At 43.2% G+C, this 25,232-nt stretch overlaps 1 protein-coding gene across 4 annotated transcripts in view; it reads left to right on the top strand.

Moving 5' to 3' along the window:
* MYH10 (myosin heavy chain 10) overlaps window positions 1-25,232 on the top strand; it is a 98,944-nt gene that overhangs the window by 49,855 nt on the left and 23,857 nt on the right. The window contains exons 5-17 of one of the 4 annotated variants that reach the window (XM_018073217.2): window positions 239-268; window positions 4,356-4,448; window positions 8,149-8,212; window positions 9,952-10,050; window positions 10,992-11,135; window positions 11,444-11,539; window positions 15,493-15,611; window positions 16,051-16,203; window positions 16,600-16,773; window positions 18,391-18,564; window positions 20,305-20,419; window positions 21,460-21,522; window positions 23,923-24,116. In XM_018073217.2, coding sequence (XP_017928706.1) covers window positions 239-268; window positions 4,356-4,448; window positions 8,149-8,212; window positions 9,952-10,050; window positions 10,992-11,135; window positions 11,444-11,539; window positions 15,493-15,611; window positions 16,051-16,203; window positions 16,600-16,773; window positions 18,391-18,564; window positions 20,305-20,419; window positions 21,460-21,522; window positions 23,923-24,116 — 1,518 coding nt within the window. The remainder of the gene's footprint in view (window positions 1-238; window positions 269-4,355; window positions 4,449-8,148; window positions 8,213-9,951; window positions 10,051-10,991; window positions 11,136-11,443; window positions 11,540-15,492; window positions 15,612-16,050; window positions 16,204-16,599; window positions 16,774-18,390; window positions 18,565-20,304; window positions 20,420-21,459; window positions 21,523-23,922; window positions 24,117-25,232) is intronic. The other 3 variants (XM_018073218.2, XM_018073219.2, XM_018073220.2) reach the window with 3 other exon arrangements.

Raw genomic sequence — 25,232 nt, 5'->3', positions numbered from 1 at the left:
GCCTTTTTCCTTGCTGCTCAAGGGCCATCTGTCATCTTGGGTTTTACCTGGAATTAGTCCTTTGCACAAACACAGGTCTCAGTATTTTGAGCATGCCAATAACTTCTTTTCTAAGCTGAACTTGAAGGGTTTCTATGAAGTGAGTGTTCAGTTAAACTAAACCTCTGACAGTGCTAATGTGGGATGTGACAGCTGGAATTCCTTGCTAACTTATCATTTGTTTGTTTGCAATGAACAGCCCGAATCACCCAAACCCGTGAAACACCAGGCAAGTGGTTTTTTTTAATGCTTTTAAAGTTATGTAGGAGAACTGATGTGTATTCTTCTATTTGCATTTATGATGTGGGAAGCCTTGGAGTGGTGTACTGGCTTTGGGAGAGTGGACTAGTGAGTAGCTTATGAGTTTCTCAGCATTGCAAAGGACTTGTCACCACTTTAAAGTGGTGTTACCCTGTCCTGAAGTGAGGCTCATCCTCTCTCTAGCCACCCTTCTCCAAAATACTGTGTGTGTACTGAGTAATGTGCTGCTGAGAGAGTGCAGAACACTTTTAAAATATTAAACAAAGTGGTAAATAAGAGATGGATTAATGGAAGCTACAAAATCCTTTTGATTAACATACTGTTTTGTCTGAATGTTTTTGTAGCGTTGCAGATAACTCGATAAAGACTTTGATCTCAAGTGTCAAAGGCTTGGCATAACCAACATCTTCTGAAATCAAGTGTTTCCCTTGACTTTCTAGTACAAGTGGTGTGAGCAGTGTGGGATCTGAATTAATGTTTCCTCATTTGAGCTTCAGCTGCTCTTACTCCTCAGGTTGGCTGGAGCCCCTGTGCAGATAATTCTGCCTGTTCCCTCTGTCCCTGGGGCAGCAGCACTCGGTCTGTTCTGTCCCACCTGTGTAAGAGTTTTAGTACTTCCAGTGCTCTGGAATTTACCTGAGAAGGAGCTTAAAGAGGAGGGTTAGGTGGTAGTTGAGGGCAAGACTGTGGAAAGAGATAAACAAACAATTGCTGCCATGTGTTATGCAGGATAAATGCTCTGCTCTAACCCCAGCTGGTAAGTGATGCCTTTGTCCTGAGCACCAGCTTTTAAATAAAGCAACAGCTTTGGCAGGGTGTAACCAAGGCTTGGAAACTGAAGAAGCTGCCCTGAGTTAGTTCAGCAGGTTGTGTTCTTCCCTTACATTTCTGAGAGCTGACTAGTGCAACATAAACTGTAGTGGAAAGGGAAATAGTAAAGGAACTTTCAAGCAAGTCTGGTATATTGGAAGCCAAAAGCAACCCCTGGACAGCTGTGATGCCTCTGGTAGTGTGTGTTAAACCTTGTTAAACCTCTGTAACCCAATCATGTGTCTGAGCCCATGGTCTCATTTTCAGAATAAGTCACAGACATTCTTAGTATTTATCTTAATCTTCCCTCCTTGCAAACATCAGTCAAGTCTAAGGGTTTTTACTGACATATTTCTCAGTTCCAAAAATAGAGGGTGTTTAGCTTTAACCCTCCCTTTGCTTGGAGTGTCAGGGTTGACATGAACCGTTTGTTGGCAAACATTTGAACTGTATCCCTGGGAAAATACTAATCCAGAGCTGTTGATATTGCATAAACGGTGGAATCATTAACATCTCTGTTTCGATGTCATTCTGAACTCCAGAGTGGATCCCTGTTGTATGTGAGTAGCATGTGCCCTCCCCTGCCTCCCCCAGGCTCCACTGCAAGAGACTCACTGGATGCTGATTTTTCTGAAACTGAGACAACAGCCTGTCCTTGTCTTCATGTTGCCCTGCATGAACTGTTGCATGAGCTCACTCCTCCCCCAGCACTGCCACACTGCTTTTTCCAAGGTCTGCTGAGGTGCCCACGCAGGAGATAAGCCCGCAGGCCAAACTGGGACACTCCTTCCAAAACACTGAATGCTTCGAAAAGAGAGTTGTTTTGGGCTGTAAAGCTGTCCATCTAGACATGAAAAATGCCTTTTTCCACAGAGTGAGAGGTTTCACCCTGGTGTGAGGTTTGCTTTGCTTGGTGCTGGCTGTGAGGAGTTGGTGTGAGCAGCACCGAGCCTGCGAGCGCGGCTCGTTCCCATGGTGCTCACCCACAGCTGAGGATCCAGCTGAGTGTTTCCATCAAATCCTCACTGTGAAAATGAGCTGCTGAGACCTTTCTGCCTTCACTTGGAGAATTTGAATAAATTCTGCAGAAATTGCTCTGCACAGCCCCAGTCCAGGCTGTGGCCTGTGGGTGCTTCCTGAGACACAGCGCTGTCCATGGAGGAGTTGGTGTGGAGTCAGTTCACATTTTGCAACCACAAAGAATACTTTATTCAGGCTGCTTTGTCTTTGCACATTATTGCAGGCAAGTGTTTGAAAAGGCTTTACTCTCAACATTCAAATGTAGAGGAATCTTGTGTCTTTAATATTGTTACAGCACAGATTTTTGAACGACTGCAAGAATGAGAATTTTATCTCTACTGACCAATTTGTCTTTAAAAAAAACCCTACAAGAGATAATAATCAGTAGCAAGTTAGATTGCTTTCCAATACGAACAGGCTTGAATTGAACAACTCAAACCTGGATCAGGATATTACAGTGCCCCTGACACCGTTGCAGAGGTGTCAGTGTGTGAAGTGCCAGCAGCGCACGAACCTCCCTCGTGTCACAAATAAGCTGTTTTCCTTGTCCCAAAAGATTATATATATATATATATATTCTTCCAGAATAACTGTAGAGTTTGCCCTGTAAGCTGTGACCCCCCTGCTGCCTTTCCTGTACACCCTGGGGTTTATCCCAGGCTGTTCACTGCAGGGTAAGGAGCTTCTCCCTTTTATCTTGGTGTGTTCGCAGCAGTAGCCTGTCGGGAGGGGGAAGTGGGAGGGATGGTGGGAAAATTCCCACTCTCTGATGTGTTTACATGGAAAACTTTGAGAATATCACCTGCAGACAGCACAGAGTAGGTATAACAGAGACCTAGTTTTATTCCAGCTGTGGGTTTTTTTCTAGTTTAAAAGTGCTCCTGAGAACAGTAACCTTGGCAGAGCTGACAGTGCACAGCCCCTGCAGCCTCAGCAGTGTTTAGTGTGCTCTGGGCTCACACTCACATTTATTCCTTCTTCAGTTACTGCAGAATTCCAATAATTTGTGGTCCCAAAGGGAATATATGTGGAAATAAGCAAGTTTTGAGCAGATAACTTCAGGTCACATTACAGAAGGAGCAGCCATTAATATCAAGGAGGGCTTGAAATACATTTAGATATACAAATAAAAGCCTCTTTTAGGTGTGAACTAGTGAATTTTTAGAATTCCCTTCTAAGAATTGACCTCATGTGGAAGCCTTAAGAGACTTAACATTTCCTGTTCTTTGATGTTCAGTCTGGGGCCTTTATTCATCAAGGCTATTAATAATTGGAAAAAGCAGGTTTATGAACAAAACATCACATTTTGAGACTACATTCCAGACAACTTCACTTTCCTTTTTTTTTTTTTTCTTTTTTTTGTTTTAAACCAACCTTCAGAGCAGGAAGACAGTATATTTTCCTGTGTACATTCATGCCTCCTGGGCTCTTGGAAGCAGCACAGACTTTTTTTTGTGTCCAGTCCTCCTCATGGACAGCAATTGTAAAAGCTGTTGTGCAATTTCCTTAAGATAAGCACTTTGATTTCTAAATCCATTGGCTTGAACTTACAGAAACGTTTAAAAAAAGCATTGAACATACTGAGCAATGTTGGTTGGATTGAGCAATTTGAAAGTGATGTTTGTATTTGGGGTTGCTCAGCTCTTCTGGGCCATTCTGGCTTTGTGCTCAGGTGTGGTCAGGTCAGATGTTGCAATGGTATGAATTTCAGTCTGGTTGACTGAGGGGGAGGGTTTTCACTGATTTGAAAGTAAGTTTGAAAAGAGGCATTTGTAAGTTTAAAAATAGGTGTTCCAAAGTAGCTGTATTGCCAAGTCACTACACATGAAATTTAAGAATAATGCACCAAAATCTTCAAACACTTAAATTAGTTTCTCCTCTAAAGCACTCAAGGTCTGTGCCTAATTTCATCAGCCCTAAATGTGAATTTGATGACTGTCAACATCCATCAGGTCCTGTTTGGTCACTGCTGTGTTTGTGTGTGTGTGTGTGTGTTCCAATAAACAAACCCAAACCAAAAAACCACCACCAAAGGCCCCGCACTGATGGAGGAGTCTCGGCAGGTTTAGGAGTGAGGGGAAGGATGACACCCCCCTTGTGAAGGTGCTGTCACTGCCACAGCCAGGGGGAAATGACTGTCAGGAAGAGGCAGAATACAGGAATACCCTCAATTCCAGGTGCTCCGTGCTCATATCTGTTCCTTTTTCTGTTTGTGTGGTTTTTAGGGGGAGCTGGAGCGGCAGCTTCTTCAGGCCAATCCCATCCTGGAATCCTTCGGGAATGCAAAGACAGTGAAAAATGACAACTCCTCCCGCTTTGTGAGTAACTCCTTTTCTCTTTAGAGTCTGGAAATCTGGATTATGGAGAAATTACCTTTTTAGGAATTTATCTAAGTGGTATCCAAAGCTTTTTCTGTTCTCTTCCTCCATGAATTCAGGTTCTCTTGCAGTGCCTTCTGTGATGTGTTGGGATTCTGAAGGCACATCCTCACTGGCTCTTGGCAAAACTTTAATTTTATCCAGTTTCTAACTTCAACAATCCTTGAGATGACAGTTGTTTATAGTCTAACAAATACAGCTGTGCTCTGGAGCTGAACTGTGACTTGTGTGCACAAATTCCTGCAGAATTGCTAAAAAGTAGGAAAGACTGTGGCATCAGCTTGGACTTGGGCACCATCTGTAGCCTTCTTGTCAATAACTGGGACTTTATCAATTGGTTGTTTAAAGAGAACATCCTGAATTTCCAAAAAAAAGCACAGAACTTGCATATAAAAACCTGTCTAAATTTGCTGAGTGATTTACTGTAGGGAAGTCAAAAAGCCAGTGTGACCTATCCCAGGTGTCAGGCACTGCTGGAGCTGGTTGATGTTTCTGTTGGGTCAGTGCCTTCTGTTCACTGAGAGTTTTGGTGGCTGATAATCACTTCTGATGGGTTCCATTGTTTTAAAAATCGTGGGGAATAAATAGCTTTTTACCACTTCTTAGAACTTCCTTTCCTTTGAAGGGAAAAAAAGCCATCTCCTGTTTCAGGGGGGAGATTATTTTCAGTACAACTTCAGAACTGTATAGGAGGTATTAAATCTTTTTTTTCTGGCAAGAACAACACTAAAATTTACAGAACAAATGAAAGATTTCTGGTCTGCCTTTGACATTTCAACAGTTGCTTGGATTTATAATGCATGAACTCAACTCCAGTGATAAGGATTCTGGAAAACTCCATGACTAAGTCCCTCAGCCTTTCCAGTCGGGAAGGGAGAGCAGAGTAGTGTGGAAATTCAGCTTTGATAATTTTATAGCCACGTTATTTACAATATTGCTTGATGCTTATATAAGTTGGGTATAGAATTTATAATATGAATAGATTTCACTGTACAGTAATTCTATCTTGAATGCATCAAGGACTGTACTAATTTAATGAGGATGCTTTTTCCCTAAAAGATGTCAGCATCTGGTTTGTGTTATTTTGAGGGCTGCATTGCCATCATGAACATAATCACTGTGATGGCTCCAGCCCTGTTTTTATAAAGGAGCAAGTATAATGCATTCCAGATGGTCTCATCTCATGCAGGAAAAAAAATAATCTTTTACAGCCATTTTAAAACCTGACTTAAAAAATATCTATCCTCCCACAAAGTGAGAAGTGCTGTTGTTCAGCCACAGAGGCTTGACAGGCTTCACTGAGGCTGCCAGCCTGTCCCTGCTCGCTGACAGCACCAGGCAGGGCTCAAATAAGGCTGATGTCCAAGGAATTTCATTTTCCCCCCTTTTTTCTTCTACCAAGGGCAGCGTTTCAGGAAATAAAAATCTCTGGTTTGCATTGGATGGGACAGTGGCCTTGCTGGATTCACATGGCAGAGCTAAATGCTTCCTTCTGGTGTGGTTTTTCCAAAGCCTGATGGTGGCAACAGAATTCAGCCCTTAGATGAGCACCACTGCAGTCTAACTGATGAATTAAAGATTTCATAGCAAGGTTTGCCAGTGCCAGCTAAAAGGATCTATTAATATTGTGCTTTTAAGAAGATTAACTAGATAAGTGATCTCTCTAGTACGGACTCCAGTGAGGCCTGAACTTTGAAGCAGGGAGCATGTGGGTTCCCTCTTCTGATGTGTAATGACTGCATTTCCTCTCAATTATTTTTGCTCATGGAACTGGTAACTTGACAGCAGAAATTAAATAACTTTTAAGAGGGAAACAGCGTAAAGTGGTTCCAAATGATATCAGGAAAAGCCACTGACTAGACCTTCTGTAATGTTTTTTGTTTGTTTTCACACGTGACAAGGCAAGTTCAAGGCAGGAAGGCTCTGTGGTAGCAGCTCTGGGTAAAAAGTCTGCTGCCATTGTTGCCATGCTGACATGTGCATCATATATCTGGTCTACTGCCTGAATTTCAGTAAAATGTCATTTCATTCTTCGTGCCAGTTATAAATAGAACTTTCTGGAATTGTTCCTGAGCAAAAAGTCTAAATGCTGCAGTTACAAACTGAGCTGAGGGTGTTCTGTATCTGCATCCTCAGAAATCTGTGTTCAGTGCTGCTTCCTGCCAGGCCATGCCTGGAAACAACCCGTGTTCCTTGGCACGGTGGTTTTAGTGCCAGTGGCTTAACAACCAAGCTGGAACAGTAGGGAATAACCACTGGAGCTAATTTAAGGTGTTCCACCAGTTTTCTTGCAACTCAGAGACCCCACTTTGAGCTGGAGCTGCACAACCACAGTCCTGGAGCAGTGACTTTGCCCTGAGATTGAGTCAGGGTAGGGCTGGTGGGGAGGTTGTGCCTTTCCCTGGATACACTGAGGGGTCTGGGAGGAGAAACTTGGTCTTGTGCCCACAGATCTTGATCTGAATGGGCTTTATTAGGGCAGGGGGTTCTGGTAAGGAGTTGCAATAGCACAAATGAAGCAATTTGTTCAGTGTGGAAATGTGCCCCCAAAATAATACCAGGTTGGGCCATTCCTGACATACAGGACCCTACAAGCTTGGAGGGTAGAATGTTTAATCAGGAAATCAGTAGCACACTCCCTGAGCTGAATGGATGTTCACTTGAACATGCTGATAGCACTAATCAGGCTGGAGATAAGGCAGGGTTGGGATCCAGGTTGTAAAAGCCCTTTCCAAAGGGCTCCATAAAAGTTATCAGTGGGTGGCTTTGTGCAGATACCATCAGAGGTGTTAGGGCAGGTGTTAACAGACTTCTGTCATGCTCCCTGATCTCCAGACCTGTCTGTGTGTGGATAGAGGACTGTGGAAATTGGGTGCAATGAAGATGGAGAGCCCAGTGTAGTCACTGGGAATTCCCACTGGTTTTTCACAGGTATACAACCAGGGCAGTGCTGAACAGGTTCATGAGCACAAACTTGAAATTCAGTGATGGTGCAGATAAAATGGTCCAGCTCCAAGCCTGTTGTCCTGTTGGGAATGACAAATCAGATGGGGGAACTGATGTGGCTTAAAAATGATATAATATATCCACTGGCAACCACCTCCTTTCCAAGAGCTGCTCTGTGTGTGGGAAGTGGCTCTTTATTTGAGATGTAGGTGTGAGAAATGGGTGTATTTCTTAGTTCTTTCTTTACCAACTGCTGGAGAAGAGAGGCCATAGAGAGAGCAGCCAGCCTGGTTTGGAATGGAAGGGGAGATGTGGTGTGATGGGCTGGGCAGCACCTGAGATTTGGGATTGCTGCAGCTGGAGCACCTTCAGGCACCAGTAGGTTTGCTATGGAAATGTGCACATGTAGAATCTCAGCATTTCTTCCAACCTCAGTGTGAGGAATTGAGCCTCACGTTCAGAGAAGTTTTTCCTAAGTCTGGATTACAAATATATCTGGACTAAGAGTTCCTAAATCCTTAGAGTGTGTTTGTGTGCTCCATTGAAATGATGGCTGAGCACCTGGATGGGCAGTGATTTCATTTGATCTTGGGAAATGCTTGATCCATGAATGCATTTGGATTATATTTTATATAGACAGCGTTGTTTAATTAAAAAAAACAGTAATAATGAAAAAATCTTCTTTTCTTTTCAGGGTAAATTCATCAGGATTAACTTTGATGTTACTGGTTACATTGTGGGGGCCAACATCGAGACATGTATCCTCCTTCATGCCACATCCTTGCAAAAATGCAAGTTTTCTGCTTTGTTTTGCTTTTAACCCTAGAATTCATTGGAATGCAGTGAAAGGACATTCCTCTGACAACACCCCTCTCTTCCTTTGTTTCAAAATAGCGATCGAATGTCACAAATTCAGCGGCTCAGAAATCCTCCACTGCCCAGCTCAGCACTCCCAAAGCTGCTGGATTTTTAGACTGACCTTAAAAACAGGGTGTGCTAAAAAGGGAAACCATGTAAAATGTGCTTGCTCTGTGAACATTTCTGAAAATACCCCAACGCCTTCCTAATCAGAAGCTGAGCCTCTGCATTGTACCCAGAGCTCGGAAGCAGCTCCCGGCCTGGAAGGAGCTGATGCTCCTTATCAAGTGACAAAGCTGGGCCACCTTCTGCCTTCTAGACCCTCACATGGGTTCAATAACACAAGACCTACTATTGTAATTAATTAATTATAATTAATACCAAAGCCTGATTCAGGTTTAGCTCTGAGGTTTGTTCTTATTTGTGATGGTGCAAGAACAAGTAAAAATACTTGCACTGAAAGCTCTTTTCTGAAGTTGTTTCCTTCATACTAAAAATGTGTGTGTAATTTTTAGTGTAGCCTGTTTTCTGGGGGAAAACAGGGTGGTCATAAAATGATGAAATTGGAAGTCTTAGTAAACAATATGAAGTGGGTATTGATCATAAACAGTGCTGCAGTTAAGCTTTTGTTCTGTTGCTGTGTTTTAGACTGCTTCATCTGAAGTGCACTGAATGTTTGGAACTGTCACAAAGTATAATTTCCCAATAAGGCTGGAAAAGGTCTATAGTTATTCAAAATATGCTTCAGTGATAAATGTTTTCCTTCATTCACCACAGCACAGGAATGAAGGCAGCTTTTAGGAAAATTCAGATGAATTGTTTTGCCCAGAGCTTTGTGAAAACAGAAGGATTTAACTCCTAGGGAATTTTTTCTTCATCACAAGAACTCATCCTCACCAGTGATCTGTGTCATTTCAAATCCCTGTCCTGCATTTGCATTACAATATGGAATATCTAGAAGTAAAAGAGTTAAATAACATTGCAGCTAATCAGACACTGCCTGCTGCAGGAGTTGCAGTTGGGAGCTGTTTAGAGGCAGTGGTGACTGTGTGGAAAAATGCAGTGCTGGGGAGAAACGACAAATACACTTCAGATGACTAAGTATCTCTGAGTTCAGCAGCTGCTGCGTTTTTGGTAGTAAAACTTCAACTATGACCTTAATAGAAGAAGGATGGCAGCTCCTCCTCTCACCAAAACTGTGGCTAATCCATTCCAGACAACTGCATGGAGCAGGGAACGGGATGGGTGTGCTGAAATTAATGAGTTTGCTGAGATTAAAAGTGGGTTTCCACCAGTCTGAACTGGAAATCTCTCACTTGAAGTCACTAAAAGTTCATATTGGGCATGGTCTGGTCATAGAATCCCAGAATGGTTTGGGGTGGAAGGGACCTCAAAGCTCACCCAGTCCCACCCCCCTCCATGGGCAGGGACACCTTCCACCAGCCCAGGTTGCTCCAAGCCCCGTCCAACCTGGCCTTGGACACTTCCAGGGATGGGGCAGCCACAGCTGCTCTGGGCATTACTACTAAAGTTCTACTTGGTCTTAAAGTAATTCCATAGCCTGCTTTGGAACTTTTGTTTGCACTGGACGTTTTTAACCAAGAATTGTAGCTGATCCTTGACTCCAGTTATAATCCAGACTTGTTGGAAAAGTCTCGTGCTGTTCGTCAGGCCAAAGACGAGCGGACGTTTCACATCTTCTACCAACTGCTGGCTGGAGCAGGAGAACATCTCAAGTGTGAGTTGAGAGTCTCTTTTTGTGACCCTGTTGTCTGTGGGCTGTGTTTGTTATTTCAGTTTAACATGGTTGGGTTGGTCTCAGTCACCAGCCAGCGAGTTTTAAACAAAGAAGGAAAAGCCAGGTGGCTTTGGTTGGGAACTACTCCTGTGCTTTATCAGATGTGCTGGGGAGCCACTCTGATAAATCAAGCAAATGTCTCCTCCATGCCAAAGCCCAGTTTGGGCAGTCTCTGGCTGGGAATCCCTGGATAGAACCTGCAGTGTTCCCAGGTGATAACCACCAACCCTGATCAGCAGTGGTAGCTGTATCTGCTCTGGGCTGTGCCTTCAGCCTGGGGAGAAAAGCAGCCATTTAACCAAAACACAGTGAAGCTCTGTGGCTTTCTGCAAGCCACTGCAGTGCTGTGGTGGTTATCTCAACTCTGGGTGGGTTTTTCCCCCCCTTGGTAACTGGGAGTTTCTGTTGGGTTGTGATAAGTGAAACTAATGAAGATACAGACTTCAGAGAATGGATCCACTCTTTCTTCTCCTGTGTTAGATAAGCTGCTGTTTGGCATCCTTGATGTTGGTGATTATCAGTCCCTAACTCCATTTCTGCTTGAGCTTGGTACCTTTCAGTAGAGATCCTCCTTTTGGGATATTCCAAATGGGGATTTAAGGTTATGGTAGATCTGAGTGGGGCAATGCTCTGTGTACAGAGATGCATTAAAGAGCTCGTGTAGGTTGCTACAGAGAGTCTGTGAATCTGCCTTCAGCTTGGAAGGCACACAAGGCACACTTGTATTTTTAGGGTTTCAGGAGCTGCAGCTTGCAGCTACAAGCCATTACAGGCTTGTAGCCACATGTGAGGAATTGATTTCCTAAAGCTGAGTTTGGGCATTTAGAGAGAACAGAATTCCTTTATGTTATTTTTCTGTCTCTTCCTTCCCCCCAATACAGCTGACTTGCTGCTCGAAGGATTTAACAATTACAGATTTTTATCTAATGGCTACATCCCCATTCCTGGGCAACAAGACAAGGATAACTTCCAGGAGACAATGGAAGCCATGCATATCATGGGGTTTTCACACGATGAGATCTTGTGTAAGTTATTGAGCCCTTTGCATTTTCAGAGTGTACTTTTCTGTCTTACACACATAAACACACTTGATAACTTTATGTCACCCAATTTAATGTTGCTTCAGTGTATTGAGAGCCTGAAGAAAATATTTTCTTAACTTCAACTAGAGTTGAATTAAAGCCATTTGCCCAAAAAGCACAGTACAAACTGTATTTCCTTTTTGAGCTCCTGCTTTGAATTTGGAAGGAAAGTGACACAAGTAACAGAAGAAAAATTATCCAAGCTGAGCCCTCTTCCATTAAACTGATGCACATGTCTTTTGTTAACACAGCAATGCTGAAAGTGGTGTCTTCAGTGCTGCAATTTGGAAATATTTCCTTTAAGAAGGAGAGAAATACCGATCAAGCCTCTATGCCAGAGAACACTGGTGAGTTGATCACGTCTGTGTGGCTTCCTCTGACTAGTGCTGGAGTTTTCTTCCTGCCATTTGTCCAGTGCATATCTTGAAAAACACAGAGCAGTCTGCTGAGCATCCCTGAGAGTGTTCTGTGCCAAAATGGGGCCAGGACTGGGATGAGTGGAGCCAACAGGCAATCACTAAAACTCCCCTCTTCCATCCTCACCCTGCAGACAAATGTGTCTGTCAAGGGAATTGGTGCTGTTTGTGTGGCTGCTGAGCTTTGAGCACGTATTTCAGTTGTAGTCTTGTTTATCGCTCTCCCCAAAGATTAAGCCCGAGGAAGAAGCCCATGCTTAAATCAGTTTGTTTGCTTTGGTTCTTGGCAGCAGTTTTGTTGCCAATGATAAGAGCCCTGGAGCCAAGCACAACTTCCAGGGTGCAATGGCAGAACACAGGAATGCTGTATTTAGAACAGGCTGATTCCTGGAGTGGCCTGGCAGCGTGGCTGGGATTGAATGTGTCAGTGCCTGCAATGCAGTCACCATTTCAGGAGTATGTATTTCTTCACACACACAAAAAAATAGCTGCTGAAGCACATCTGAGGTTTTTATTTAGTACTTCAGTGCCAGCCTTTTAAATGCTCTCATGGAGAGTCAACTTGGAGAGCTTGGGAACCTGTTCATTCACAGGACCTGCTGCACGTGCACAACTCAGATTCTTCTCTGTCTCCCTTTGGAATTGTCCCAAATTGCTGTGCATGGAGATCTCTTGCAGTGTCCCAAATTGTTCTCATTTCTGAGGGCAGTGGCCTCCTGCCCAGGTGTGAGGTGCAAGTTATTGACTTGAGATTTGGATTTTTGCTGTGAGGAAAAGAGGTTGGGTGAGGAATTAGTTTTTTGGGCTTTCCCTGCTGGCTTAGAGAACTCATCTGAGTCTAGAAAGTGTAGAAAGTGTGATGTAGAAAGATACAGATGCTTCTTACTTCCTGACTGTCTTGGTTTTACTTGTATTGCCATTGGTTTTTGGACATAAATTCTGAATTATAGCACTGGCTATAAATATACTGATCCTGTTGGATGTTTATAGTACTGGATACAAAATGCTGAATTACAAAGCAGAGATGGGGAAAAGCTCAGGTCATAGTTAAAGCCTATTTCTGTCCTCTTGTATTTAAAAACTGGGATATGTGGTCTGTTATTGGATCTCACTGAAGACACTGGGGGTAACTGATCTCTCCCTTGTCACCTGTGTTGTCACCTCTCACTGTGAGGGGTTTCCCTGCATCCTCTGGAGAAATCAGTGTCCTGACAGGGATTCATCTTTTAGAGATGTCTGATATAGGTCAGGTTATTGTCTCGATGGATGGGAAGGAATTTGTGTGGGTGGCAGAGATGTGAACTGAGTCAAAGAATATGGAAAGCAAATTCTGCCCTATAGATCACAGATGTAGATAAACAGATAATGGTTTCAAGGACAGATACAAGAGATCCAAGAAAGAAATAGAGCCTTTGTGTATTAAGAGGAGGGAGAAACTGTACTTAAAAAATCATTTCATGCTCACCAGATTTGGAAGAAACCTTTCTGCTGAGAGGACAGAAGTTCATAAGCAGTCTCATAAAGTTCCTGTTCATCTGTGATAGGAGCTTTTTTCAGTATCTTGGCTTTGTAATAATTCAGAGAGTTATATCAAAAACCCAGTAGTAGTAAAATGAGTCAGGATAGTCAGGGCTTTGTCCAATTACACCTTTTCAAGGACCCTTTCTCAGTTATAAACAAGGTGCCCCTGCCCGTGGCAGGGGGTTGGAACTGGATGAGCTTTGTGGTCCCTTCAAACTCAAACCATCCTAAGATAAATGATGCTTTTTTTAAAGTGCAGGATGAGTGAAGCTGAAATAGTGTGACCCAGTCCTGCCCTTAAAAGTGACAGAGCTTGGACTTGAAAGTGGGTTAGTTCCCTTCAGGGGAACCTCAGAAATGCTTCAACTCCCTTCAGTGGTTTAGCAGATGGGATTTTTAGTACTACATCTGCTATGGTTTATTGTTGTTATTCTTACCTAAACTACAGTTTATTACAGACTGGAAGGGTTGGGACAAAAAATTCCACACCACTGGTTCATGAAAGAGGCTGAGTGTAGTTTTGAAGCACTTCAGGGGGGAAAAAGACTCCTTCCTTAAACTGCAATATCCTTTATGTAGTATCCATTATGCCACTGTACCGAGCTGATGCTCATGGCTGCTTAATATTTTCAAGTTCTTGGTTTGGTTTTGGTGGTTTTTTTTCAAGATCCTGATAGCACTTGCTACTTGATCCCTAAGACAGTAAGTTTTGTCTGATGTGCTGATGTATATTTTTATCCTCAAAGCACAGAAATGCTTCTGTATGTAACTAAAGTGAAAGGGCTCAGTTTGTGACACCCCCTGATTTCACTGATTGTGTGTCAGTTCTTGAGCCCCCCTAATGAATGTGTGGCCAGTGAGAGAATCTCAATATTAAGAGCAAATAGTAGTGGTTTTAATACTGGAAAAAAAAATAATGCAGAGGAAGCTCTTATATACTGGTATGAAATTACAGAATCTCTGAATCCCTGAGGTTGGAAAAGCCCTCCCAGCCCATGGATCCCCCCTGTGCCTGATCCCCACCTTGTTCCCCAGCCCAGAGCACTGAGTGCCACAGCCAGGCCTTCCTGGGACACCTCCAGGGCTGGGCACTCCAACCTCCTGGCAGCCCTGCAAGGCTGACCACCCTTTGCAGGAAGAAATTCCTCCTGAGTCCCAACTGAGCCTCCCCTGGCACAGCGGCCGTTCCCTTCCTCCTGTCCTTGTTCCCCTGGGCAGCCCCCCCCCCCGGCTCCCCCTCCTGTCAGGGGTTGCAGAGCCAGAAGGTCCCCCCTGAGCCTCCTTTTCTCCAGGCTGAGCCCCCCCAGCTCCCTCAGCTGCTCCTGCTGCTCCAGCCCCTTCCCAGCTCCGTTCCCTTCCCTGGACACTCTGTAGCACCTACTGGAAAATTCTTATTTTCCAATGCTAATTTGTAAAAATAGTTTGTTTCATTTTGACAGTAGAACAACAAGCTGTCAGGTTACAAGGGCTGAGCACTTGCTGGGTACTGTGGAGAGCTTCCTGCTAAAGGGCAACACTTCCCCAGCCCTAAAAATACCTTTGGCGTCACATTCATTTTTAGAAATGTGGAATCATAACCACCCAACTCTTGGGATGTGTGTTCAGAAAAAGGGGTTGATGCAACAGGAATGTGTAGGGATGGCGTGGGTAATGCACTATTTAAATAATAACACGACATCAGGAGAGTTCTTGCTGTTAAAGTGCACTGCTGCTGGTGTTGTTATTCTGTATGAAACACTCAGAATCACACACTGGGCTGGGTTGGAAGGGGCCTTAAAGCTCATCCAGTTCCACCCCCTGCCATGGGCAGGGACACCTTCCACCAGCCCAGGTTGCTCCAAACCCTGTCCAACCTGGCCTTGGACACTTCCAGGGTTGGGGAGTCATCAGCCTCTCTGGACAATATTACAAACCCGTGTTTTAAATAGTACAAGTGACATATTCTGACGTTACACTGGACACCTGCCTGAATTGAAACATGTTTTAAGCACCCTTCAGTATGATGGCTTTGGTGTGTGATGTCCTCAGGCTGTGCTTTTCCCTTGGGATAAGAAAATAGGTGTTCTCTTGTAAAGTAACTAAATGGGTGCTTGTACCTGAGCTGTGGGCTGTTACATGACCTGCAATCCCATGAAATCCAGTGTTTTCCATGCTCCCTTGAGGAAGTCCAGCTGTGTCCCTCTGGAGGGGTCCATCAGCCTTGGGGTGTGATGGGACCTGTCACAGGGCTCGTGTCCGGCTCCCCAGGCTGGGTTCAGTTTTACTGTGGCCCAGGACAGCCTCTGTCAGCAGCAGCTCTCCTGGGATCTCTGGCTGCTGGGGAGGATTCCAGTGCTCCTTTTCATGTGCTCTTTGCTCTCCAGTTGCACAGAAACTGTGCCATCTGCTGGGAATGAACGTCATGGAGTTCACCCGGGCCATCCTGACTCCCCGCATCAAAGTGGGCAGGGACTATGTGCAGAAAGCCCAGACCAAAGAACAAGTAAGTTTTGGTGTTTTAAAGATGAAGGGAAACTGTGCCTCATCCTGATTAGCTCCTAACAAAGAAAATTGCAATGTGCTGCCACTGACTCTGTTTAAGCTTTGCCGTCTTTATGGAATGTTCTTATATGGTAAAAATTAGTTGTAGAATAGAAGAAACCTTTCCCTTTCCTTGACCTTCTCCTGATTTCATCCTTTGTATCACTGTTGTGACATTATCAAATACTCAGAGACCTTTTGTTTTTATGGAACAGTTTAAAAAGACATTTTTCTTACCATTAATCAAACTACTTTACTGTTTCTGCTGCTTGTTTTCATTCCTCACTGGTATGAACTCCATCCAGCTTCTTCTTTTCCTTAGTTATTTGTGATAACATCCATGTCTGTGTTCTTTTGATGGCTTTTCCAGGGTAAATAAATTTTCCTGTTTGGATTTTCAGGCAGACTTTGCAGTGGAAGCTCTGGCAAAGGCCACCTACGAGCGCCTCTTCCGCTGGCTCGTGCACCGCATCAACAAGGCCTTGGACAGGACCAAACGTCAGGGAGCATCTTTTATTGGCATCCTGGATATTGCTGGATTTGAGATCTTTGAGGTACTTGGAAATCCTGCTAGTCAGGTTTTTCTTTTCCCTGGTAATGTGTGATCAGGACCCACTGCAGAGCCACTGAATGCAGCGTGTTCCAAGGCTGCAGGAGGGGTTTGTTTGGAGCATAAAAATGCTTTGACAGCCCAAAATGACAGTGCTAAAAAGCCATACTTTAGTCTAAATCCTTCTTTTATGTGTGGTGGTTGCTCCTACTATGCATTAGTTTAATTATATGTAGCAGGGAACATGAGAGATTCGTATAATTGTTTTCCAATTTTCTTTCTGTTATATTTGAACTTTGCAGAGTTTTGGAGAATTTCCTTATAAAGTCAAATTTTTGACTCCCAGATATGTGATATCTTGTCACTGACTCATTCTTGCATACTGATGTTATTCTTGTAGTTGAACTCCTTTGAGCAACTCTGCATTAACTACACCAATGAGAAGCTTCAGCAGTTATTTAACCACACCATGTTTATCCTGGAGCAAGAGGAATACCAGCGAGAGGGGATCGAGTGGAATTTCATTGATTTTGGACTGGATCTGCAGCCTTGCATTGACTTAATTGAAAGACCTGTAAGTTTGCACGTGAACAGTGAGGTTGGAATGCTGAGTGTGTCTTTTGCTGCCTGCAAATTAGATATTTCTCAAGGAGCTGTCATTAAAAGGGAATTAACCAGAATACTCAAGTCCAAAGTCTAAAACACTGTGTATTATTAGCAAAAGGATTAATCCTTAGGGGATTTTGCCCTGATGTTAGTGTAGAACACTAAGCTCAAGATATGGAGCTGCTATTTTTATACTTTTTTCCTTAGTACTAACAAAGTCATTAATCCTGTCACTGTCACTAAATTGTGCCATTGTGATGTAGGAGCTTTGGGGCTCAGGTTGAAACCTTTTCAAGACTTGGGGTAAACTTTTTTAATTTGAAATCAATAGCAAAATTCCTGACACTTCCTTTTTCTCCCCCCACAAATCTGCCTTGCAAATGGAATACAAGTCTTAAAAGTGGTTTTAGTCACTTTGCTTTTAAGGTACTCCCCTGGCTGCTCAGTTTGTGGAGGCTGAAGAGCCCTTCAAAGAGCAGGAGGAGCAGAGGAGGAGAACAAGGATTTTTACCCCAGAAAGTTTATTGTTCTTTGTCCCTCTGAACCTTGGACCTTTTAAATTCCCCCTGGGGCATTGCAGTGACTCCTCCCTGCCTTTCTCTGTGTATTCTGGAATACAGGTGAGCTGCCAGTGATGCTGTGCATCCTGGACAGCTGAAAAGCCCATGAGCTGCACCCTTGTTTTCCTTTAGGAAAAGGGGAAATCTTGTCTGGGTTATCAGAGGTGTGTGGAACTTAGAAAGTTCTGCCACCTTGGAAGGTAAAATCTCCTCCAAAAGCCTCAGGGGGGCAAGTGTGGGTGCCTTCAGTGTGCACACGTTTAGGTGAACATCCTAAAATGCATCATTATTTGAAAAGCAAATCTCAGTACCTTGTTGTTCTGTAAATGTGATACCAGGTAGTAGAAACATCTCTCTTCAAATGTGTGGACTTTGCTTTCCCTAGAAGGTTTTTAAGTATAGATCCTTAAAATTTAAGTATAAATCCCTACAACCCTTTTCCATTGCTTCCCTTTGTACATCAGTCTGTCTACTCTGAGGAAAGCAATCCTGACAAACAATTCTGCAGCTGTAAAATACAGACATTGGTTGTTCCCTGCTTCATTTTAAGAAAATATAAACTTTCAGAGAGGGTGCTTAAATTCCATGGAGACAGTGTACAAAGCTGTGCTGGATCTGGGAATGCTGCTGGACACCCACCCACGGGAGCATCCAGGGGCAGGGAGGGATCATTGGCTGAGTTTATCTCCCATTAAAGCAGGACATTACCCTGGGAATGTGGATGAGCTGCTGTCCCTGTCACAGAAATGTTGGGAAGGTGACTCTGGAGATCATCCACTGCAGGCCCAGCTCAAAGCAAGGCTCTGGTCAGCACTGGATCAGCTCGTGTCTGGCTCCACAGGCACTGGAATGAATTTGTTTCAACCATCCTTCTTGACCTGGGCTTCCCCACAGCTTGTTTATCTGAAATCAAATTTAATCAGTTTAGACTAATTTTATTGTGGCATTCAGTGGTGTGTTGTAAATATTGAACTTTTAAATATATTTATAAGAATATTCACAGATTAAACCCAACTGCATTTCAGGCAAATCCTCCTGGTGTGTTGGCACTGCTGGATGAGGAATGCTGGTTCCCTAAAGCTACTGACAAGACATTTGTGGAAAAATTGGTCCAAGAGCAAGGAACTCATTCCAAGTTCCAAAAGCCAAGACAACTAAAGGACAAAGCAGACTTCTGCATTATTCACTATGCAGGGAAGGTAAGGGTTAAATGTTAAATTCTTGGTTAGAAATATTGGTTTGGGGAAAGTGCTATGCAGTACAGCATATGACATTATATATATATATATATGCATATACTATGCAGTATAGCTACCAAATTTAGAAATACTCTTGCCTTGTTTAATTTTCTTGAACATATTCAGGAGAGCTTTTATGGAACTTATGTTACCAAATGGACAGAACTGAAAAATCTGAATTAATATTAGATAAAGCAAATATTTTGGTTTCCTTTACTTTTTTTTACCAGGTTTTACAGGTGGAGTTTTTTCCAGGACTTTGTTGAAAGGAATCTCTTGCATATCTGGGTTGTCAGGTTGATGGTGGTGCTTGAAGCAGGGCTGTGTCAGTACCATCTTCACATTTATCTTCACAGAACACTTTCTTTTTGAGTTAAGCTGAGACCTTTTGATTTTTACTGTTGGCTCAGTCCTTAGTCTCCTGCTGCAGGGACAGAGCTCAGGTGCAGCTCCAGGAAATAACTGCAATTCCTGTACTTTGCAGATCCTTCATGATAACCAGGGATTTTCTATAGGGCCCTGCTTGTAATTATTTTCATAAATGGTTAAAACTTAATCCTACTTTTTTACCTGATAGTGAAAGAATCAGGTTATGTGAATGATTCTGACCTCTCCTTTAATTTTCACTTTAAGTACTGCTGGCTTGTTGTTACCTTTGTTGAGGTCAGTGCTGCCAACTAGGTAGTTGCAGCAAAAAGTGAAATACATGATGCATTTTGTTGTATCAATATTTAAAACAGTTACTTAGAAATAGTGCAGTGATCACTGTTCCTGCAGTTAATAGATTGCCTTTAAATAATCAAAGGAGAGTAAACCAGCTTGGTGCCTGGCTACTGGAAATAATTGTTCTAAAGAATGGTTTATTTCTGCCAAACTGAGTGGGCATTTTTGGAATACTGGCATTTCAGAGCTTCCTCTGACAGAAGGCATTTTGCAGTCTCTGGTCAGAACGTGTATTCCTTCAAAACAGGAATAATTTCCTGCAAGAAGTCCTGAGATAATGATCTGTTTTGGTTTTGGATGCTGGAAGTTGTTAAATGTGTCTTTTCTTCCAAAGCCTTTATCCAAAAATAGAAAACTTTTGGTTTGATTGAAGCAAAGCCATGCTAATCTGTGCAGAGGTTTTGGTGGAATTAGGGCATTTTAGGACTCTCTTTTGGGTTGGAAGGAAACCCATGTTTCTCTCATTGAGTTTTCAGCTGCTGAACTGTGGTTTAATTGGAAACCACAGGTTTGGTTCTTTAGAGATAAGAGCTTTGTTTTCCTTATAGAACAAAGTGTTTAAATATAACTACTATAGGGAAATTAATCTATTCTCTAGTGATTTAGATAAGTAAAATTAGGATCTCTCCTAGAGTTGGTTTTATATCTTCACAGTCAACCTTACAACACCAGGCTGCAAATGTACACCTGGCTATGAGTAAGCAAAAAGGTGGCTGGATTTTTAAGAAAACACCCATTTACTCTTTCAAAAGAATAACAGCCTTCTGTGGTACTTTGAGCTGTTTGGAAGAGGCCAACTATGGACACCCAAGGTTGGTGTGGACAGGCAAGGTTGGACTCTGATCTTGGACGTCCTTTCCAACCTTAATGGTGACGAGCATTGAGAACAGGAGGAAAACACCACTGTAGTGATCTGAAAGCTGGTTTTGGTGCTGGCCAGTACAAACCCTGCAGCTGGTTGTCCCTCTGCCCCTGCAGGTGGACTACAAGGCAGATGAGTGGCTGATGAAGAACATGGACCCCCTGAACGACAACGTGGCCACGCTCCTGCACCAGTCGTCCGACAAGTTCGTTGCTGAGCTCTGGAAGGATGGTGAGAGATCATGCTCTGAACACGTGCTGGTAGTGATTTAACCTTGCTGGATGAGTTTAAACTTTTTGTGCCTCCTCACCCTCCACCCTCTCCATTGTAAATATCTGCAGCATTTTCTCTCTTATTTAGTGCCACGAGTACGACAAGGAAGTTGGGTCGCACCCCTGGTCCCTTGCACATGTACCATTTCTGAGTAGCTGCTTCTCATGTTCATTATTTGAACTGATATTCACTTATTACTTGTTACTCTGGGTCGAATTTCATGTGGAATCTTGTCCAAACTCTTAGTTGGGACTTGCTGCAGTAGAGTCCTAAATGTGAACAGCTGGAGTGATTCTTCCTGTTAATAAAACATTGCCTTATGTGAACACCAGCACAGTTGTTTGATGTGCAGTGGTGGGGGATACCCTGGAAACCCACATCTCCTAAAATAAATTCCATTAATGACCATAGCAGTGCTATTACATTTTAAAATCAAATGCAGTATATTCCTGTTTTAACTGTGCACTGCTGCTCAGCCAGTTTACCTGCATATCACCTGAAAGTATTTATCAATACTTTTACCAAAATACTCCAAGAAGCAGAAATAGCCAGATAGATACTTAGCAGAGACTTTTCTAGTTTTAGCATCACAGTATGTTAATTAGAGTGCATTTACATGTCACAGTGTATAAATCCTGTAGTTTGTTATTTGAGGAGGAAATGAAACTTGTGATAAAGATGGTGCTGTAGGTTAATACTGAGTTTCCTTCTTACTCTCCTCAGTCACAGAGAGCAGCTTTAATGAATAGATAAAGAACTTTTTGGTTGGGCATCTGCATCTGCTCCTTTCTTTTTGAGTACCCACACAAGTGTTTTGGTCCAAATATTCAATACCTGCTTCCACAGATAATTGAAATGTGCATGGAATATGTTGTGGCCTAATTGCTTTTGTAGCAGTTAAGTCTATTTGCAATTGATGAACCTGTTGTTTTTACTAACTGAAGTGTCTTGTGTATCTGCTCTTCTGTCTTTCTGTTTCTGCTGTTTCTCTGCCTTAGAGATTCAGAATATTCAGAGAGCCTGTTTCTATGACAATATTACTGGTCTTCATGAGCCACCAGGTGAATGGATATAAAACAGTAGGCCTACTAAAGGCAGGGCTGTTGTATCTACAGGAAAATCCATTTTTGCTCGTAGGCTTGCATGAACTTCTCATTTCATGCTGGATTTAGGTCAAACCCCCACAGGCCAGCAGTCCCTGAGTGCTCCTGTCCGGCTGCTGCTGCAAACACACATAGCATCTCCAGTTATGCATTGCAGATGACAAGGTTTGTTGCTTCCTAGTTCCATGAGGAGATGTAGAATTGCTTCTTAAGTGACAATTCTGGTGGCTCCAAGCATTTGGGAGAATGCATAAGCTTTGTAACACTTATCAAGCTTCTTTCTGCAGTCCAACATTGACAAAACTCTGCAATGTTCTAGAACGTGGCTGTGTGCTTTTGGGAGGAGAGCTGAAGAATGTGTTGAAGTATCAGAATGAGTGCTGCAGTTGTAGTGGGGGTAGTAAGTGAAATAAAACTTCTTCCAGACTTGTTGGAATTGTTCTTTTGTTTAAAAACCTCTTAATTTTAATATTCCCCGTTGTATAAACAGCACGTGTTTTGTGAGGTGTTGAGAAATCAACAAACCCACTTGCTTGGAATGTCTTTGAATACACTTTCAATATTTTATTCAACCTCCTCATCCTCCTTGTATTCCTCTCCCCAGGTTTAGAAATATTGAAGGTGGTGCCTTCAGACTTTCAGCCTTTACTTGGGTTTATTTTCCACTGCTCCTGGTACATCCCATCCCTGAGGAGGCTCATGGTGTTCCTAAAGTAATTCCGGGAGGGCTCAGTTTTGGGACCTTCAGCCAGGGGATGATGGTCCAGTCCTGCAGTTCAGTGACTGCTTTTAAACTGTAGGGAAAGCTTAGATTTAATAATCCTGGTGGAAATAGAAATCACCCTCTTCAAGCTGGAGCACAGAGGGGAGCAAAACAAAAATGCACAAGTATCAGATCTCTTTACTAAATCTAAAAAGTACCTCCAACCAAAGCTGGGGGTTTCCAGTCCTTAGTGGGGCTGGTGGGGGCAGGTTCCTAATATTCACAAGCTGTTGTGTTCATCCTCTGTGGGACTGATTCCCATTAATTTCTGTCCCATGTCTGATTTAGAGCAGAATTCTGCTTCAGAGAAAAAAATTTGTGATATGGTTTATGAACACCTTGCCACCTACTTATTTTTCTAACTTTAATAAACTGCGGATTCTTGTGTTTAAAACCATGTGGAGGAGCTGGGCTCTGCTCTGTACTCCAGGCAAGACCTACAACTGATTACTCAAACTTGTTGCCCTGTGTTTTTCTGCTTTAAATTTTCTTTTTTATTTTAATGGACTTTTGAAAACCAGTTGAGTACAAGGAGGAAATAAAATAGTTTCACTTACTTGTCAGATACAAAACTAATTCTGGTAGCAAAGCATAACTGCCTCTGCTTTGGTTTAAATGATAAAATAACTTCACAAAATTGAAGCTGTAGCCTACAAATAGTTGCTTGTTTCTGGCTGGCCAGTTTGGATTTCATTGGGAACCCACATATTTTGGGTGTTTGTTCAGCATTAAAAAGCACCAGCAATAATTATTAAAGGTGTTAAGCCACCTCTTGTATTTTTTAGTGAACTGTTTACATAATTCTTGACATGCACATGGAATCACCTTTTAAGCTTTTAGCAGTCAGATTTCAAATCTGTGCTTCTGAAGAATGAACTGTAGGGATCCTTACCCAAAATGTTCAAAAAATCAAAGAAAAATCTCCATTGTGATGCTTTATGGCAGCTTTGAAGTGCTTTGGTGTGGAGTGTTCCTGATTTGAAACTTGTTTTTTGTCTAGGGATTTCTTTGTAGTTGTAATAAAATGGAAAGAATTCTTCAAAACAGCAGCCTAGCAGAATTCTGCCAGATACTTTTTTCCCTCATCACTGAAATAACACCATTTCCAATTCTTCTGTAAATTTTTATGAAAACACATTTGAATACTCAATGAAACTCAGATTTAATCTATATAATTGTCATAAGTGACTCTTCACTCGAAGCAAATACACACAGATGTGTCATTCCAAATGTTCAACCCCGAAATATTTTGCATTGTAAGAATTCCAATAATTGCCAGTTTCCAGGCAGCTTTTCTTTTTTATCTCTATAAAGCCGATTTAAAACAAAGAAAATAGCTTTACTGGTCATGTAGAACTGCAAGTAAAGAGCTGGATATTTCAGTCTGTACCTAACTAAAGCTACACTCTTCTGCTGGATAAGTTTGTGGCTTTTGGTCCCAAAGCTTGTGCACAGTGTCCCCGTCCCTGCCTTGCCTTCCGACGGCACCTGTGTCATTGTCCCGCAAAGCTTCTGCTGCTGCACTGCCTCCTCCTCCTGCCTCCCTTCTCCTGCCCGAGCAGAGCCCCCTGACCTCTGTCCTCTGTCCTTGCCAGTGGATCGCATCGTGGGGCTGGACCAGGTCACCGGCATCACGGAGACGGCCTTTGGCTCCGCCTACAAGACCAAGAAGGGCATGTTCCGCACCGTGGGGCAGCTCTACAAGGAGTCCCTCACCAAGCTCATGGCCACGCTGCGCAACACCAACCCCAACTTCGTGCGCTGCATCATCCCCAACCACGAGAAGAGGGTATGGGCTGCTCACCCCTCCCCTGAGCCCTGCTCTTCACCTGCCTCCCTCTGGCTGGGACTCTGGCAAGGCTGGAAGGAGAAGGAGTCTGGGCCTTCCTTTTGCAGTCAGAATCCCCAGATCTCACACTGATAAATGTCCCCTTGGTGTTCCCTGCTCCTATTGGCCTTTTTAGCCACCAGCGTGCTTGTAACAAATGTGGGCAGAGCCCTTCCCAAATCTTTGGTCAGGAAGCCCAGCCATGATGAGTTCCCTGCACATCCCCTGATTCAGACCGTTGTCTTTGTGGAGAGTAGCTTGAAAAACAAAGTACTGTGTTTGTCTGGGAGGTGTAAGAGCCCAGGCTCGTGCTACGAGCTCATCAAAGGGGTTTGACTTTAAAAATACATACAAGGCCTTGAGTTGGGCCAATCCAATAATTAATATGTAATAATAATTATAATAATAAAATTATAAAATAAGTCAAAGGTTGGACTTGATGATCTCAGAGGTCTTTTCCAAGCTAGTTGATTCTGGGATTCTGTGTGATAATCCAGTGTCTCCCAGGAGGCACTTGGGTGGCTCTATTTACTATGTACAACTTGCCAGTGGTTGAAGACAAACTCGTTGGGTGGAGGCACAGGGTCAATGCACAGCTTGGCAAGACAGATCCCCACATGTACATGCTCTAAATGTAAATGTGTGATGCTTAAGGAGACTTTAAAGATATTTTCTGCTAAATCTCCACAAAAAATGTATCACGGAGTCCCAGAATCTGCTGAGCTGGACGGGACCCACAAGGATCACCCAGTCCAACCCTCAGCCCTGCACAGGCCCATCCCCAAGAGTCACCCCCTGTGCCCCAGAGGATCAGCCAAACCCTCCTGGAGCTCTGGCAGCCTTGGGGCTGTGCCCACTGCCCTGGGGAGCCTGGGCAGTGCCCAACCAGCCTCTGGGGGAAGAACTTTTGTCTAATCTCCAACCAGTTCCAGAGCAGAATAAAGGATAACGTTCACTTGGATACAAGGCAGGTGGCAAATACCACTTGCTATCCTTGTTCCTATTAGGTGCATAACATCTCTCAGTAAATAACCTGTAAAATACTTGTGCCTTGTAGGAAGTTCTGTTTTCAGAAGC

This window comes from Manacus vitellinus, unplaced genomic scaffold (assembly GCF_001715985.3).
Source record: "Manacus vitellinus isolate BGI_N305 unplaced genomic scaffold, ASM171598v3 scaffold_24_pilon, whole genome shotgun sequence".
Classification (NCBI taxonomy): Eukaryota; Metazoa; Chordata; class Aves; order Passeriformes; family Pipridae; genus Manacus; species Manacus vitellinus.
The sequence above is the reverse complement of the archived record's forward strand: the minus strand, read 5'-3'. Positions and strand labels throughout refer to the sequence as shown.